The 16,083-nt window shown below is 39.3% G+C and overlaps 1 protein-coding gene across 1 annotated transcript in view; it reads left to right on the plus strand.

Annotated features, from left to right (window-relative positions):
• PCNX2 (pecanex 2) overlaps positions 1 to 16,083 on the plus strand; it is a 243,488-nt gene that overhangs the window by 98,729 nt on the left and 128,676 nt on the right. The window contains exons 16-18 of the mRNA XM_037510412.2: positions 5,487 to 5,596; positions 6,516 to 6,612; positions 15,200 to 15,292. Of these exons, the coding sequence (XP_037366309.1) occupies positions 5,487 to 5,596; positions 6,516 to 6,612; positions 15,200 to 15,292 (300 nt within the window). The remainder of the gene's footprint in view (positions 1 to 5,486; positions 5,597 to 6,515; positions 6,613 to 15,199; positions 15,293 to 16,083) is intronic.

Here is a 16,083-nt window from a genome sequence, read left to right on the forward strand (position 1 = left end):
TTTCTAAGAGAGAGTTGTATCGCGGTCTGAGGTTGGGCTAGAAAACATGCAAAGCACCTCCTGGAACATGGACACCTTACTATCCTGCATCCTACCCTTCTTGGTAGAATAAGTATGCTGGCATCCCCTTCCTTATACATTATTAAAGAAAATATTCATTCCATCTGTCCACCCCTGAGGGCACACTGATGTTCCTTCATGTCTAATAATTTATCCTGAAGCTATTGGTTATGCTTTAACGAAATCACATGTATGGAGGAAGGCATACAGACTTTTATTTTTACTAATATAGGACACACACCAGAAGGAATGTAGCAGTTTAAAGTAATAGATGAGAATTACCCCTAATAGAGCTGTCAATTCAGACTGTGTAGCTTGGGATAATACCATCACATCTTGGCAAGGTCAAATTCACATTTGGTCGAAGAATTCCTCTTTCCTGATTTTCTGTCTGTGGTATAAAATGGAAGCATAAAAAAATCTACAAAACATTGTTCACCCCATCATCTCTTAGAGGAAGACCATACCTAAGGTTGATTCTAATTTTTTCGGAAATGTGATTTATTGCAGTCCTTAGTCCCCTTATATGTTTGCCTTGGTTCAGATATTTATGTCTCCCTGCAATTCATATGTTGAAGTTCCAACTTCCAAGGTGATGGTTTTAGGAGGTGGGGCCTTTGGGAGGTGATTAGATTGTGGGTGTGGCACCTTCATTATTGGCATTACCCTTTTATGAGAAGGCTGAAAAACTCCCTTACCCCTCCCACTGTGTGAGGATTCCCTGAGAAGGCACCCCATGAACCAGAAAGCAATTTCTTAGCAGAAGACTTGCCTTAACCTTGGACTTCCCAGCCCCCAGAACCATGACCAATAAATCTCTTCTGTTTATAAGCCATCTAGTTTATGATATTTTGTTCTAGCAGCTGAATGGACAGTACAGTATCTTAGTAAAGCATATAGTATTAGCAAACATTTACTGAGCATTTTATGATGACAACTAAATGTTTTACACACAGTATTTCATATAATATTTACAACAGCCCTACAAAGTGTGCACTATTAAATTATCTAAGATAAGAAAAGAGGCTGAATAGCTTGCCCAGTATTTTAGTGCAGAGTCGGGGTTGAAACCAGCAACCCTGTACCAGAATCTTGCTTTGAGCTGCAGTTCTGCAATCTAAAAGATCAACCTTCCCTGTAGTTGTAGATACTTAAATAAAACAATCCATGTAGTTTATATATTATAAGCTTTATGCAGTAAGGTGAATTGGTTCCATACATATTGATTAAATGCTTTTCAGCACTGCATAGGTATTGAGAATACATTGAGGTCGAACACACGAGTGCCTCCTGCCCGTATGCTCAGCCTAGCTGAGGGATCAGATGTCAATCAAACAGTCACTTGTCTGCATAGGTCATCACAGATGGAGAAAAATGCACAGAAGTAGAAGGTGGGGGGGGGGCGACATCACCCATCTCTAGCTCCACAGGTTCTGATTCGATATTTTTAACTCCCACTCCCTTTTCTATCATTTGCTGTTTGAGTAGGTAAAGAGGGAGGGTCCGGGGCTGTTCTTTGCTTTTGCCTGGAGAGAGTTATTTAAGTAGAGGATGAATGAAAGACACATTATTTGAGGGGTAGCTGGCAAATAAAAGTAATTACCTATTACTTTTATTAGGTAAACTTAATTACTTAATTATATTTAGTCTAGATTGAATTGATTGTCAGAGAATACTGTCCATCATGGATACTCTTTCTTTTCCAGTGACTAAAAAATGGATGCTGACACACTACTTTGCAGTGTGCAAGGCTGTTTCAAATCTTATTAAGTCACCAGAGCAATGTTCAAGAAAGATGACATTGTCACATTTTTCAGAAGAGAAAGTGAACAACTTAGATGTAAATTTTTTTCCTACAGAATCATTCATGAGCCTGGATCAACTATTTGACTGTTTCCTCTGTTCTGTACAGTGACACTTATTTCCATGGTCATGGTTACTAAATCCTTTTCATAGGGATTGTTTTTTTTAATGCATTTTTGTTTTCTTGAACTGCATGTAAGAGAAATACCCCAGCCTTCATGAAATTGTGAATGAAATACATTGAATAGGTAAGAACAGGGGAAGTAGAAGGATAGCATCATCCACCCACAGGGCTGTTGAGCTGAATTAGCCTTTTCAGAAACTCCTGCAGGGGAGGGAGCATGTTTTGCTGTGATTCTTCTGTGTGAGGCTCCACTTAAAAGCACACTCTTGACTCACTCTGCCCCCTGCTCTGCTCCCCAGTATGGCACTCCTCCCGATTATTTTCACTCCCTGTACCCTATTGCAGTTACTCATGTATTCTTTCTTTTTTTTAAAGATTTATTTTTTTATGCATATAAGAACTGGGGTGTAAGCCAGACGTGTGGGGGTGGGAAAGGTGAGAAGAGTCACCAGAGAGAGTGGGGAGCAGAATAGACAGATCTACTGAAATACACTGCTGAGGGGAACAGAGGTGAGACAGGAGAGGTCTGCTGCGCCGTGTGGGTATCTCCCTGGCCAGGGATCGAACTCGTGCTGCAGTGGCTGGTGATAGCTTGATAGTGCTGTCTTTAACCCCTGTGCTGTCTTTAACCCCTGCACCACCAATAAATAATACTCATGTATTCTTTCTTTCCCAAGACACTGTGTCTGTCCTCTCACAGGGGAGCTCCTTGGTGCCTGGCACAAAGTTGGAAGCCAGTAAATGTATGGTTAGGAAAATATAAAACTCCCACTTTTCAGAATAACTGTTCTGCTATTACTGGTGGCATTTGAGGGAAAAATAAAGTTTTAGAGTCAAGGAACAATTCTCTGATGAGCTGTCATTTTGGTGGAATCTCATTGCTTGGCCACTTTTTATCTAAGCTACTTAATTATTTTACCCTCTTTTCTTGCCAAAAATTCTTTCTACGTAGGTCATGGAAGAGGGCCCAATGTAGTAAAAAAAAAAAAAAAAAAAAAAAACTGAACTGATACAGTCCTTCACTCAAGGATACCTTGATAGCTTATCTTTGAGCCACCTACTGGAGGAAGAGCTGCAAAGCTGAGCCTACTCACGTTGCTCAGTGCCAGCACCTCTCAGATGAGACATGAGGGGAAGTCCCACCCATGCCCATGAATAACAGGAGTGACGTACCTTAAATGCTGCAATTGAGATGTTTAAAGCCAGTTTTGATACACAGAGGGCTGCAGTCTACCTGGAAAGTCTGGTACTGGGCAGTACTAAGCAGGTGATACTTCTCATACTGGGTCCTAAAGCATGGGTAGGAGTTTGCAGAGAGAGGGGAGTGGAATGGCATCAGAGAAGAAGTACCCTCTGGGCAGACAGAATGCTGTTTGTGAAGGCAGGGCCCGGGAAGAAATATATCTTTATGCTATTGTATATATTCTAAGTGGAAGGAATGAGGTTAGAAAGTTAGGTTAGGGCCAAGATCCTAATTGGTTAATGTAGCTTCCTGTGGAGTACATTTTATTTGGTAGGCAATAAGGAATCATTGGAAAATACTAAGTGAAGGTCAATAATGTGATTAATTTGGCTTTTATGAGAGCAGGGTCATTCTTTTGTTATGTGGAAGATGTCTTGGGGTCTGTGAAATGGGGGAAGGATGTGGAGATCAGCATTTGACCTTCTTGCTATGAAGTTGTTATCAACAGTCCAGGAATGAGACACAGAAGCCTTTCCCAGTAGGGTAAAATGAACGCAAGGGACAGATTGGAAAGGTGTTGAAAAGATGCATCCCTGATTCCTGAGAATCAGCTGAGTGTGGGGATGATGGAGAAGCTTTTTGCTTCAGAGCATCGTGTGTTTGTCACCAAGCATGAAGCACTGGGCTCCCCTGTGTCAAAAGTTTTATTCTTAAATTATAACATTATGTAAGTTTCAGGTGTGTGTGTGTCACCTGAAACTTACATGTTATAATGCAATGCTGTCTTAATAAAAAAATTTTAAAAACTTGTGGGGATGATGCCAGCAACTCCAAGTTTCTTTTTTAAAGCTGCCTGGGCTGATGTTGACAACCTACCCAGCCTGGGATGGTTCCAAAACAGTGGGTACACAGGTATGGTTGGCCTTAGGGAGGAGGATGTGTCCTCTCACACAGAAGGGAGAATCTTGCTGAATGAAACTTCAAAGGAGAGAGAAGCAGAGAACAGTTATTATAGTTCTGAGATTTCCAGCAAGATTTGTGGATTGGTGGGGAAGAATCTGCCAGAATTAGGAAAATAAGCAGTTGTGGGACCTTAAGGGTTCAGAGAGTTACTTTGTGGGGCAGTAGGGTAAGAGGGTGAGCTGAGAGGTGGTGGGTGTCCCTGGGGCAGGGGCCTGGTTGCTTGACCTGTGTCTGTGGGCCTGTCTCCCTTCCTGATGTCCAGCTACTGAGCTCAGCATCCCAGCGAGACTGGGTTGTGCTGTGTGCTCTTTCTGGCAACTATATCTTCTTTGCAGAGAGGAAAAGGTAATGCATTTTAATTTCTAGGAAAGCGAGTCATGAAAAAATAAAAATCACTGATCCTACCCAGGGCAGCACTTTTCCAGTATATCTTTGCACTGACAAATGTAATATGACCACTCGCGACTCATTCATCTGTATATTTGATCTGAACATCATTAACAACTTATCCTTCACAAACAAAACACTTGGTAAATTTACAGGTCAACATCTGGACAGAAAAGTATTGAAGTCCTTTACTAGATCCAGCTTTGAGGCCCTTGGCAGGTTGTACTGATGTTGTTGGAAAGTTTCCTCCTTTGCATATGAAGATGCATTTGAGTTGGTGGGAGTTCCAGGTGTGTGGGATGGGGTGGGGGGCGGTGAGAGCTTGTCCCTGCCGCCAAGTTCTCCTGTTGGGTACTTGGGTTTCCAGAAATCTGTTCTTTCACCCCCCGACTGCATTGCCCTGCATCAGTGCTTCTGTCAGATGAAACCTGTAGTCATTGCTCTTTTCAAATAGTTTTTTCCTTCTTTATGGATGGTCTTTTGTTTTTACCAAGATTTGTTTCAATCCATTGGTTGACTTAATCTCTCCTCTTGTGTTTACACGTCTTACACCTCTGAAACCATTGATTAACACTAAGAAATACAATCCTTGTAATCATTATTAAGCGTTCTATTGAATCCAGAAGAGGCAACATGTGTTTTTAATGTTACATCTTATAAAACTCTTAAATTTAATTTTAGATAAGATTAAGTACATATGTTCTTAGAAAAGAGTAAGTAAAGATATTCTTGTAAATATGTGGAATTTATTTGAAATGTCCCTCACCCCTGCCCCTGTCTCTTGTCAAACTCAGTGTTCACTGGTGAACAGGCCACGTTTCTCTGTGGCCATCAGGTGCTGTCTACCCATTGACAGAGGTGCCCTCAGACACCAGTTCCATCTAGCTGGACCGTGGGGCATTTTGTAGTGTCCCTGCCATCGGCACCAGCCATGGAATGACTTGCTGTGTCGTGTGTTTTCCTCAGGAGCCATGGAGCACACAGCACATCCCAGCCCTGTTTTCAGCCTTCTGTGGCCTCCTGGTTGCACTTTCCTACCACCTGAGCAGGCAGAGCAGCGATCCCTCTGTGCTCCTGTGAGTAACACACACACCTACACACACAACTTTCATAACACACACACCTGTCGGCAGGTCCTGCAGCCTTGTTCTCTTTAGTACTCGGGGCATTTGGACTCTTGCTGTCAAGCAAATGTAGGAGCAACCGGAAGCCAGTGAAAAGGGTCAACTTTCAGGGAACATTTAGCTTTGACTGTGATACTTGTGCAATAAAAGGTGCAAAGCCAGGAACAGATGGTTGCCAGCACTCATGCACCATCCCTTTCCCTTGCACGAGAAGCTCTAACAAGAACCCAATTTGTGGTTCATAAATTGGCATCCTGGCCTTCATTCTAGGCAGTTACCCTGGAGAAACTATACTGTTGCCACCTCTGAATGGAGAGGTTTTTGTTTTGTTCTATTGCTTTTTGTTCCCAAGACGCCAGTGCCCTCTGGGTTTAAAGTGAAGTTTGTGCCAAAGTTTTAAAATGTGTTTAATAATAATCCTTAGTTACTAATATCCATCAATCAATCACAGTTAGGTCTGTCATCTCAAGTGATTTGTCCAAGCTTTCAGAAGACTTTGAGAAATTATAATTTTAGGCTGTAGCAAGATGAAAGGCATAGAGAAATGGAGGAAAGTTAAATATGGTTTACACAAGTTTTTGTGTCAAGTATTTTACAGGAATGTTGGGTTTTGCTGCCATTTTTTCCTAGTTAGCTGTTGACAGTCGGAAGAACTGATACCTCTTGAGGTTCTTGACTGCTTTAATTAGGTTGGAATTTGAAAGTCCAAACACTATCTCTGTGATCACTTAAATATGCATCTATTTTTCTTTATTGAAATTATATAAAGGAAAGGGGCACTTGCTTTTGTCATTTGTGAAGTTGTTCACTTTAAATTTTGTAAGAGGCATGTATTTAAAAAAAATAAGACCTGGTGTTTTTCCATTTTCAGGTCCTTTGTTCACTGCAGATTGATTCCTAAATGTTTACATCAAAATCTGGAAGAGCTGGCTGCAGACCCTCTCCCCACGAAGATGAAGGATTCAGTGGTGAGAGATTTGTGTGTATATGTAGCAAGGGCTATGGTTGACATGATGTGGAACTTGTCAGCAAATCTCAAGTTCTCACAGGTCCAGAGCTCGCAGGGCGTGGGAATGATTAGTGTAGAAAGAGGTGCCTTTCTTGGCCTAAACCTGGCAGCACATGATTGTTAAGCTCCTGCCAGGGGTGCACCTTCTAGAGCCTCTCAACGTAGAGCTACACACGTGTGCCACAGGTACACAGTTGGTTTTTAGTTGAAGGCAGTTTGCTGGAATATGCGAACCAATCACTCAGTCAGTTCCACCCACTTACTGGCACCAAACAGCAAATGGATTGAGCATGAATAAAAGTTTGTCAAATAAACACTCAGCCAAACCGCTTTTCTGCCACACTCCACATAGCTCTTTCCATGTCATCTTGCCTTGGCCTGAGGCTGAGCTTAGAGTGCTCTCTGCTGAGTCGTTTGGATCAAAGTTGACAGCTGCACAGCCTTTTTGGGGTCTTGGACTTAAGACTTACTGTCTGGGGTATTGGAGCAGGAAACAGCTATATTGTGTGGGGCGCATAAGAAGATAGAAAAGAAGGAAGGAGGAAGAGAATCCAAAGAATATGGAAAATTATGTTATTTCTTTGTCTACCAAGAGAATGGTTTAAGGTTGTTTCAAAATCCATCGAGCAGGTGTGGCCTCTTTGGTGTTAACTTCTAAACGTTCATGGCTTGAAAAGCAGTACCCATTGATGGTGTTGCCTCCTTTTCATTTTGAGTATTGAGCTTGAAGTGTCTAATGCCTGCAAGTCATGCTTTTCCTGAGTTTTTTTTTTTTTTTTTAAGATTTATTTATTTATTTATACAAGCACTGGGTACGGTCAGAAGCGTGGGAGGTTGAGAGAATTCACCAGAGCCAGAGCGGAGAGCAGAACAGGCAGAAGGACCGAGGTATACTGCTGAGGGGAGCAGTGGGCAGCAGGAGAGGTCTGCGCACCATGTGGGACCCTCCCTGGCAGCCAGGGGTTGAACTGGCGCTACAGAGGCTGTGGGCAGCTTTGCAGCCCAGCGCTCAACCGCTGCGCCACCAGGGAGGCCCTTTTCCTGAGTTTTTAAAGAATGGCAGATCACAGGAAAAGTGGTGAATGGGCCATAAGTGCAAGCTCCCCTACCCAGGCCCACGTCTTACTCATCTTGGTCTCACAGTGCCAGAGCCTGATGCAAGGTTGGGGATGCAGTACATTCCCGGGAACTGAGATGACGGAACTTGCAAGCCACCAAGTCATCATTTTAAGACTATATTCAGGACTCATGAACAACATAGTTACATTTAAAAAATTCATACTCAGGGCCTCCCTGGTGGCACAGGGGTTGAAGACACAGTGCTATCAAGCTATCGCCAGCCACTGCAGCATGAGTTTGATGCTGCCCACATGGCACAGCAGACCTCTCCTGTCTCGCCCACTGCTCCCCTCAGCAGTGTATTTCGGTCAGTCTGCCTGTTCTGCTCCCCACTCTGTCTCTGGTGAATCCTCTCACCCCCGCACCTCTGGCATACCCCTCAGTTTTTGTATGCATACATAAATAAAAAAAAGAAATTAAAAAAAGAAATACAATGTGAAACTTGCCTTGCAGACACTGGTAGCATTTCATTAGTATAATTAGATGTGAGGGGTTAGGTGCTGCCTGACTCATTTTCATACACTTTGAAATGCTTTGTGCAACGTGGAGCATATAACTTGTAGGTCATTTAATATGACGCTTGTGCTCATTTCTCTGCAAAGTCTTCTGGTCTAATTATAATATTTTAATGGGGTTATCAGATTCAGTTTTTACAGTTTGATGTATAATACACTGATATTATGTGCTATAGTGCAAACATAAAATTTCCCCCTGTTGTCTGTGATTTTTCTTTCTCTGTTTTTCTTTCTGACTCTTATTTCCTATGTCCCTTCTTAAATTTTAGTATGGATGAGAAGCCCCTCGGGAGCCTCTTTAGACCTCAGTTTTTCCAGATCTTCCTCCTATTCTGATTCATTTAGTCTGTGAGGTGGGTAGGGAGGTCTGGGGGTTGCCTATTAATGAAAACTGCCACCCAGGTGATTCTGTTCAGGTGACCCCCAGGTTGCTTTAAGGAGCATTGCTCTAAAAGAACTGAGAGATCTAGAGTTCCATCAGTGGGTCTGTATATGTCATGCACACAAAGTTAGTTGCCAAAATTCAATCATTAATAAAGAAAAATGCTTGCCACTAATGGTCTTCTAGGTTAGTCTGTTTCCACATGCCTTATGAGCTTGGTCTTTCAGGTTTGCCCATAACTTGCCCTCATTTTTTTTTTAAAGATTTATTTATTTATGCATACAAGAACTGGGGTGTAGGCCAGAGGTGCAGGGGGTGAGAGGATTCACCAGAGACAGAGTGGGGAACAGAACAGGCAGGCTGACTGAAATACACTGCTGAGGGGAGCAGCGGGTGGGACAGGAGAGGTCTGCTGTGCTATGTGGGTGAGCTCCTTGGTGGGGGATCAAACTCGTGCTGCAATGGCTGCCTATAGCTTCATAAAGCTGAGACTTAACCCCTTGCACCACCAGGGAGGCCCACTTGTCCTCATTTTCAGTTCTTCTTCAGATTCAGACTTCCATTCATTGTGTCTTTTTCTCTGGTCTGAGAAACAAAAACAAGCCAACAAAAACACCTAATTTTTATCTGTAAAATTTAAACAGCTTCTTTTAGACTATTGATGGATCATCTTGATTTTTCGGGTCCTGCACTGTCTAAATCTACTGGATGTATAGTGTTGGATAAGTGCTTCTGAAGTTTCTTTTTAGCATTGGGGCATGAAATGCTACATAAAGGCCACAATGAATTTTAAATATTCGATATTCTAAGAACTGGTACATTAGTTAAATATGCATGAACTCATGCATGAACATTAATATTATTGAATATTGTTTTAGAGGATCTAGCTAGTATAAGTCCTGAAAGAGAAAAAGGTATTGATGATACTAATGTATGCACATGGGATACCCAGAAAGTTTATTAAAACTGGCTATGATTAATAAGATAATTCATAAATACCACTTGAGACAAGAAGATTTGGAAAAGCAAAAGCATTCTAACATATCAAAAAAGAACCTTAGAAAATATCAATATAATGAAAAGGTAATCTGACTGACAATAGTGACAAAACATGTAAATTGATAATAACAATGATTTTAACAGGTAGTTTCAGAAATTAAGAAAACTATAGCAGAATAGGTTGTAGAATAGGTTGTAGAATGTAAATGAATTTCTGAATACGTGGTGATAAATAGATATAACCTAATACTGAATAGAAAGGCTGAGATCTGTTAAATCCCAATGCTTTCTAATAAATTTATAGGTTTAATATCATTCAAAAACAGTTCCAAAAGAGTTATATTCACAAGTTGGGGAAATGATTCTAAGATTCGTTTAGAAGAATAACAATTAATAATAGCTTTAAAACATGAAAAAGATGAATAACAAAGAAAAGCTTAGTTCTTTGAGATTTAAGAGTACATTATGAAGGTTGAATAATAACCAAAGTATATGACACTCATCAATATTAGAAAATGTTTGGTTTTTCTTATTAAAGGAATACAACATTAATAACTTCCAAAGATGAACATGGTATAATAAAAGATAGAAGAAATTTTTCATAAGTAACAACACATTATAGGAATCCTCTGTTACAGTATATTTAAGTCAATTCAAAGTGGATTAATATCTAACTGAGATGACAAAACCTGAAAGCACTTAGAATTATAGTTAAAGGAAATTATCTTTATGCTATCAGGATTGGAAACAATTTTTTAAACAATACAATTCAAATTCATTAAAATGATGACCTTTGATTTGTCAAGTTATACCAGGGATTTATAGAAACAAGTCAGAGGCTGGGAAACATTCTTAAACTATGCACAGCTGATAAAGCTATGGTGTTGAGATGAATAAAAATACCTACAAATCAACAAGAAAAGTCCGATATCTAAATTAAAATGGGTTAAAAAATGTACATGTACTTCTCAAAAGAGGAAATATATAAATCGCCAAAACCATAAACACATGTGCAACCTAATTAATAATAGGATTCTCCAAACAAAAGCCACTCTGATTTACCATTTCGCACCTATCCCACTGACAAAAACTTAAAAGTTCTCCTAATAATTAAGTGTTGACAAATGAAATGTAGAGCAGGGGAACGCTCATGTACTTCATAGTGTGATTTAGTATATTTGCTTTGGAAGCAGTTTGGTATTATAAATTTGAAAATGTTTGTAGTAATCACCAGCTAGCTGTTTACCAGGGAGCAAATCTTACATGTTTGTGCCAGACTACACATTGAAGATTGTTCGTCATAGCATTTGCTCAAAAAAGCACCAAACTGAAGCCATTAGGAAGTCTACCAGGAGTAGAATAAGAAGGAGATAGCAAACAAAAAGACCTTAATAAGGTTGCATGAGGTATCATGAGTGAATTAACCTTATAATGTTGAACAAAGGGTGCAAGACAATTACGAATATTACATATAACATAGCACCCCTTATTGGTTGAAAATAGGCAAGCTAAATTGCTTACAATAGCATACATAAGTGGCAAAGTCATTTTTTTTAAAAAGCAAGAAAATTATTCTCTCCAGTATCAGTATAGTTGTTAGGCTATCCAAGAGAGAAAGGAAGGGTTTGTTTTTACCTTATAGCCATTCTTTAAAGTGTGCGTATGTGTGGTATGTGCTTTTTTTTGTAGGCATGGCTTACAATTTTAAAATTTTGAAATTTTCAAGAGTATGACATAAAATCGAATATGTGTTCAAATTCTAGAGAGGGCATGGTTTTTCCCGACTTGGATTGTATGAAATAAAAATAGATAAAACACACAGAGTTAGATCTGAGTACATAAGAAATTTCAACTGCTGTGTGTAAAAGCAAGGCAATGAAATTCCAATACTTAAAATATTTGTTGCACATTTGAGAAAATTTCGGTAATTTTCCCATACCAATCACTCTTACAATTTAATTCTTAAAATTCTATAACAAATAATGTATTTAATCTGGGAACACAATATTTAGTAAGCAAATGTGTTAAATATATTTTCTCTTCTTGCAAATAAATACAGATTGAAGTAAGATGGCTTTCTTTTGTGTTCACTCAATTAGCACAGGATAAATTAGTGATATTGCCAATTGTGGCAATGTGAGATCTCTTATACATTGTATCTGTGTGAGTTATTGCAGTCACCTGGAAAGGCATAATTTATCAAGGGTTGTAAAATATTCATAACCTATTCTACAATAACATCTACTTGTCAGAGTTTTTCTAGGGAATTAAACCAAAATATGAAAAAAGATTTAGGTGCATAAAAATGAAAATTGCAGGATAATTCATCTTGGTAAAAAATGGAAGGCAACCTAATCTCTGGCAGTCAGGGAGTATTTGCAGTAACTATAGCTCGTTCACTTTTATTTACTGAACTAATGTTTTGAGCGCCCACTGTGGTGCTGTTTTGATGTGGATTGATGTGTATGTATAGGACCTACAACTTGGCAAGATATTTAATCTTTAGGTGGCTGTTGGTAAGTCTATACAATAATATATATAATTCTCACAATATAAAGTACTGCTGAAAAAATTAGAAAATTATATGCACATTAAGATTAGCTCTTTTTAAAATATGCACAGAACTGCCCCATATATATCATGATTACAGATAGTTACAGGTTCAGCATTCACTGGCAAAAAATATTGGTCCAGAATACACAAAAATGCTAATACTGTTAGTGTCAGGATGTAATGATTATGAATGATCTTCCCCTTTTTTCCTCTATGTTTTTGAGTGCTGTAATGTTATTATGCTGTCCTATAATGGAAAAATTAATTAGTCATAAAAAATTGTAGACTGTCTAAATTTGCATTTTGCTTAGATCTTGGGCACTCTCTTTTTGGTAAGATGTGACATTATACAATTCACTGTTAAGTCTTAGGCCATTTATCAAAATGAAAGAGATCCTAAATCTCTTATTTAAGTAAGTAATGCAAAAGGGTCATATGTTTTTTTGATCTTCAAGCATGTAAAGGAAGATAGCAATAAAAGTTATTTTCTTTTTGTACAACAAAACTAAGACTGAAGCAAAGCACACACCAAAAGAATATTTTTTACATATTTTTAAATATTTTTTCACATATTTTATCTTTTAGAAGCAGAAATGTATATCAATAATATACATTTAAATGAGCAAAATATTATTTAACCAGAAAGCTAATCAAAATGAACTTTACCTAACCTCAGTCTCTGAGGTTATTCTCCTCCTTCTTTTTATACTGCTCCAAAAAATTTTATTCTTGAAAATATTATTTTTTAAAAGAAACCTTGAAAGACACCTATAAATGATATTTTAAAGATTAAATACATGAAAAGATGCTCAATATCATTATTGGAAAATGCAAGTTAAAACCACAGTGAGCTACCACTGACCAGTGTTTCACAACCTTACATATTATTGGCATTCTGGGCCAGATAATTCTATTTTCAGGGATTACCACATGCATTATAAGATATTTAATTGCATCCATGGCCTCTAACCACCAGGTGCCAGTATCATCCCTCCCTCTTCCTGAAATGTAACATTCAGAAATATCTCCAGACATTACCATATGTCCCTTGGGAGATAAAACTGTTTATTGTTGATAACTTCATTCTACAAAACCATTGGGATGGCTAAAATAAAAAATACTGACAAGTGTTGGCAAGGATATTGAAAATTGGAATGCTTATATACTGTCAGTGAGAGTGTAGAATGGTTACAATGACTTTGGGTAAGCTTGTGGCAGTTTCATAAAAACTTAAACCTAAGCCTACCATATAATTCAACCATTCTATAAATAGGTATTTACATAATAGCAACAAAAATCCATGTTTGGAAGTATGTTCATTAATATTTGTAGCCATTTTATTTCCAGTAACCAAAAACTGGACACAACTCAAATATCTATCCACAGATGAATGGATTAATGAGTTGTGGTATATCCACATATGAAGGAATATCACACAACAATAAAAAGGAACATACTTGATACAGACAACAGCATAGGTTAATCTAAGAATAAATACACTGAATGAAAGAGGTCAGAACAAAAAAGACTACATATTCTACAATTCCATTTATATAGTATTATAGGAAATTAAAGTAAATTGTAGTGAATGAGCAGCTGAATAGTTACCTGAGGACTGAGTAAGGAAAGAAAGTAAGGATAGATTAGAAAAGGTCCAAGGAGGAAACTTAGGGGATGATGGGTATATAGTTATCTTAATTATGGTGATGGTTTCATGAAGATCTACATATGTCAAAATGCATCAACATGTTCACTTTGTGTATATATGCCAGGTTTTTGTATGCCAATTATACCTCAATAGAGCTATTTAAAATTTATAATGCAGAAAAGAAATGGGAAGAAAGAGCATTTTCATGAATGAAGGCTGTGTAATGGTTGGTATTTACAAAGGATACTCAGGGGCCTCCCCGGTGGAACAGCGGGTTGAGTGCAGCACTGTGAAGCTGTCCGCAGCCTCTGCAGTGCAGGTTCAATGCGTGGCCAGCTAGGGAGCTACCCACATGGCATGGCAGACCTTTCCTGCCTCTCCCGCTGCTCCCCTCAACAGTGAATTCCATCCATCTGCCTGTTCTGCTCCCCACTTTGTCTCTGACTCCTCTCACCCTCCCACGCCTCTGGCCTGTACCCCAGTTCTTGTATAAATAAAAAATAAATCTTTAAAAAAAATAAAAAGCATACTGAGGACACTGACAAAAATCAGTGCAATTCTGAATTCCTGTGTGTCATTGAATTTTGAAGAAAAATGAGCAATAAGTTAAGGTCATTCTCCTGCTCAATTTAAGAAACTTGGAAATGCAACTCTTCTCTTCCCAGCGGTTGTCCTGGTGAATACTCCTCTGCCTTTAGACAAGAATGACTGTCAATTAAAAAGGGCACTTAGTTTTAAATTATTATTTTTGGGGAAAGGTTTATCTTCCTTTTAGATAAGCATTTCTCTCTCTCTCTCTCTCTCTCTCTGTGTGTGTGTGTGTGTGTGTGTGTGTGTGTGTGTGTGTAAAACTTGAAAATCAACTTTACCCAATCTGACTGGTGAATAAAAATGTAAAACCTGTTTTGGTCCAAAGAAATAAGTAAATGTGTCAGAGGCCTCTGTTCACATGATAAAATATAAGCTACCTTAAATAAAGCCAAGTAGAGATATTAGTACTAACCCCCCTTATCAGACCGAGGCCTCCTATATGTGCTCTCTATTCCTAGAGACTAACCTTATCTTATGCCTCTTATACATGCTGAAAGCCTTCTCACTTTCCATGGCTAGCAGACATAGGCTGCTTTTGCAGGGTGTATTTTCCTTTCCCATACCCCTGCTAGTCCTCACACAGGAGGTAGTGAGCAGTCTTTCTAGCGTGTGCCATTGAGATCATAGCAGAACATGCCAGGGAAATGAGGGGCTGACATGCTGTCATCTAATGCACCTTCTGACACAGAGTCACAGAGAGCATGACGAGCAGGCTTCATGACTGGCTTTCTCTTTACAGAAGGAGATCTTAAAATCGGATGTCATCATCTGCTCGGTGGCTGCTGTTTTATCGTTTGCAGTCAGTGCCAGCACTGTGTTCCTGTCTCTGCGAGTATGTATCCATTCAACTTCTTGCTCATCCTTATTCCACATCCTTATTCCTTCAAAATGGAGCTCAGGTAAAGCTCATGGGTATTGCCAGGCGAGAGAGGCAAAGGAGGAAACAAAACCCAGCTGAGAGTGTTAAGGCACATGTACTATTATGTCCATGATGAGACTGGGCTGCACACAGATTTGGTTCAGTTGTTCTATCTCAGCCTTTCCCAGGGGGGAGGGGTCGTGGTTCTGTTTGCAGGAGCAATAGTGCATCCCCCTGGAATTCACCCCGTGCACCCTCCGTAGTGATAAGACAGACTGAATACAGCTACTACCAGCCAGGAAGGGAAGAGTTGCCCTATCAGGAGCAAGACGGAGGTCATGGAGCCAACAGGATGATTGGAACATGATTTTCAGTTAGAAAAACCAAAGTAGAGAGCTCCAGATGGGATTTCTGGCCTGAGGTTCTTACAGACATTTGTCTGTAAAAATATTATGCATGTGAGAGCCCCCCTTTCAACAAGGAAAAGTCTATAAGCTAAGTTTGTTATACTCCACTTCTTTTCAGGAAAAAAAAAAAAAAAAAGGTATTCCAAAGCTCAGAATGCCCCAGCTTCTGGATTTTCCCAGGCGAATCCCTCTCCCCCTTCTTAGTGCTTAGTGGTTCTCAGTGCAGACCAGGTTCATGCTGTAGACAAGAAATTTTCAGAAGCCTGAAACAGAAACAGAGTGCAGCTGTCTATTCTTTAAGAGTAAAGAGGGGAAGGACAGTCGTGTTATGTATTATTCATGGCACCCTCATCCCAT

The sequence above is a fragment of the Talpa occidentalis genome, unplaced genomic scaffold (assembly GCF_014898055.3).
Source record: "Talpa occidentalis isolate TD23 unplaced genomic scaffold, MPIMG_talOcc4v2.1 talOcc4.14, whole genome shotgun sequence".
NCBI classification, from domain to species: domain Eukaryota; kingdom Metazoa; phylum Chordata; class Mammalia; order Eulipotyphla; family Talpidae; genus Talpa; species Talpa occidentalis.